Source organism: Triticum urartu, chromosome 3A, assembly GCF_056163025.1.
Source record: "Triticum urartu cultivar PI428250 chromosome 3A, HENAU_Tu73, whole genome shotgun sequence".
Lineage (NCBI taxonomy): Eukaryota > Viridiplantae > Streptophyta > Magnoliopsida > Poales > Poaceae > Triticum > Triticum urartu.
Window position 1 is genome coordinate 281,208,496 of NC_141875.1, and position 2,292 is coordinate 281,210,787.

Sequence of the window (2,292 nt, forward strand, 5' to 3'; positions counted from 1 at the left end):
AGGCATACTAGTGACACTCTGTTTGTCTATGTATTCACACATGTACTAACTTTCCGGTTAATACAGTTCTAGCATGAATAATAAACATTTATCATGATGTAAGGAAATATAAATAACAACTTTATTATTGCCTCTAGGGCATATTTCCTTCAGTCTCGCCCACCCAAGACAAGCTCTACTACGCTGTGCAACTCTTCTTCCAACAGGGCGAGAAGGTCTCCAACAATATGGCGGAATACGAGGGGTTGATTGCGGGCCTCAAGGCTGTGGCGGCCTTGGGAGTGAAGCGACTCACCATCAAGGGCGACTCTCTGCTCCTTGTCAACTTCTCCAACAAGGTGTACGAGCCAAAGGACGAGCACATGGAGGCATACCTCACGGAGGAACGCAAAATGGAGAAGCAATTCTTGGGCCTGGAACTGCAGCATGTGCCGCGCGGCACAAACAAGGAAGCGGATGATATCGCCATGAGGGCATCAAGGCATCAGCCTCAGGAGCCTGGCATCTTCGAGGAGCAGCTCTTTAAGCCTTCAGCGGCCCCTCCGGCTGCGAAGCCTATGCCGCCTCAGGAGGAGCTTCCCCCGCCGCCAACCTCAGGAGCTCCCGCCTGCGGCCCAACCTCAGCAACACGCATACTCCTTGCACATCAAACCCAAGAGTGGTGTTGGACTGAAGAATTCAGGGCGTACCTGGGGCAGCGAATACTACCGGAGAAGGAGGAGGACGCAGAGCATGTTGCCTGGTAGGCTATGGCATACTGCATCCAGCATGGTGAGCTATACAGAAAACGACCAAACGATGTTTCCTTGCAATGCAGTTCCAGGAAGGAGGGGTGCGAGCTGCTTTCCGACATACACGGTGGAGATTGCGGGCATCACTCATCATCGCGCACCCTGGTGGGCAAGGAGTTCCACAGCGGGTTCTACTGGCCGACGGCACTCAATGACGCAGCCGAGCTGGTGAGGTCCTACGAGGCCTACCAGTTCCATGCCAAGCAAATCCACCAGCCAGCCCAAGGCCTGTAGACTATCCCACTCTCCTGGCCATTTGTGGTCTGGGGGCTAGATATCCTGGGTCCATTCCCTCGAGTGCCCGGGGGCTACCGCTACCTCTACATCGTCGTTGACCAGTTCACCAAGTGGGCATAGGTGGAAGCTCTCCGCACCATCCCAGCCGGGTCCGTAGTCAAGTTCATCAAGGTCCCCGTGAGCCAGTTTTGGGTCCCTAACCGCATCATCACTGATAACGTCTCGTAGTTCACTAGCAATCTCTTCAAGACATATTGTGCTAACCTTGGAACGCAAATTTGCTAAGCTTCAGTAGCACACCCCAGGAGCAATGGCCAAGCCAAGCACGCCAACGCGGAGGTCTTGAGAGGCCTCAAGACTAGTACCTTCAAGAAGAAGCTCGAAGCCTGCAGCAGGGGCTGGCACGACGAGCTCCAGTCCGTGCTATGGTCCATCCACACCACCGCCACCAAGCCAACGGGCGAGACCCTATTCTTCCTCATCTACGGAGCAGAAGCGGTTCTCCCTCATAAAGTCAGGATCACTCCGCATGGGTCCTGGTGTTTGATGAGACGCATCAGGATGCCATGCGGGGGATGGACCTTGTGCTAGGGGAGGAAAGCCGCCGCGAAGCTCCAGTATGCAACGGTATCACTGCCGCAACGTCCGCTCCAGTATGGTCAAGGTGGCTGATCTCGTCCTGAGGCAGGTGCTCTCCAGGAAAGGGCTGCATAAGCTCTCGCACATGAGGGAGGTCCCGTTTAGGATTGCCCACATCTCCAGTCCTGGCGCCGCGCACCTGGAGACGCAGGACGGGACCCCCATCCAGAACGCCTTGAACATCCAGCACCACCGGAAGTTCTACCCATGAAGCAAGGCCCAGTGCCTATGAAGGTCTCCGCTCGTGACACTCTCACGTAATAATGAGTGGGGCTGTACATGCCCCGGAGTCTCCGGAGTGCCACCCTTGGGCCTCAGGGGCTCCCTCCCACGTCCTAGTGGCAGCACTTAGCGCCGCGCTGGTGAGAACACTAGACTAGGTGCCAGATGCGGCTGTTCATTTTCTTTCTGTAGTTGGTTTGTAACTTTTTAATGAAATTTGAAGATCTGGCATTTCTCAATTGCTCGGTTGAATCCTTTCTTTCCTCTACTTCTTCGCTCGGTTCTTTGTTTCACGACAGGGTGGGCGGCAGTTGCCTGACGCTCTCCCTCGCATGCCTCACGCAGGGGCTAGGCAGGTGTGTGCGTGTGCTGGGCTAACCTAAGCCACAGACAAGCCTTGCCA

General features: G+C 55.2%; 1 protein-coding gene across 1 annotated transcript; it reads left to right on the plus strand.

The window, feature by feature from the left end:
• The first annotated feature begins 362 nt into the window (after positions 1–362).
• On the plus strand, positions 363–1,025 carry LOC147979463 (uncharacterized). The gene is made up of 2 exons (XM_087515217.1): positions 363–742; positions 818–1,025. The coding sequence occupies exons 1-2, from the start codon at positions 363–365 to the stop codon at positions 1,023–1,025; spliced, it is 588 nt and encodes a 195-aa protein (XP_087371343.1).
• The last annotated feature ends 1,267 nt before the right edge of the window (positions 1,026–2,292 follow it).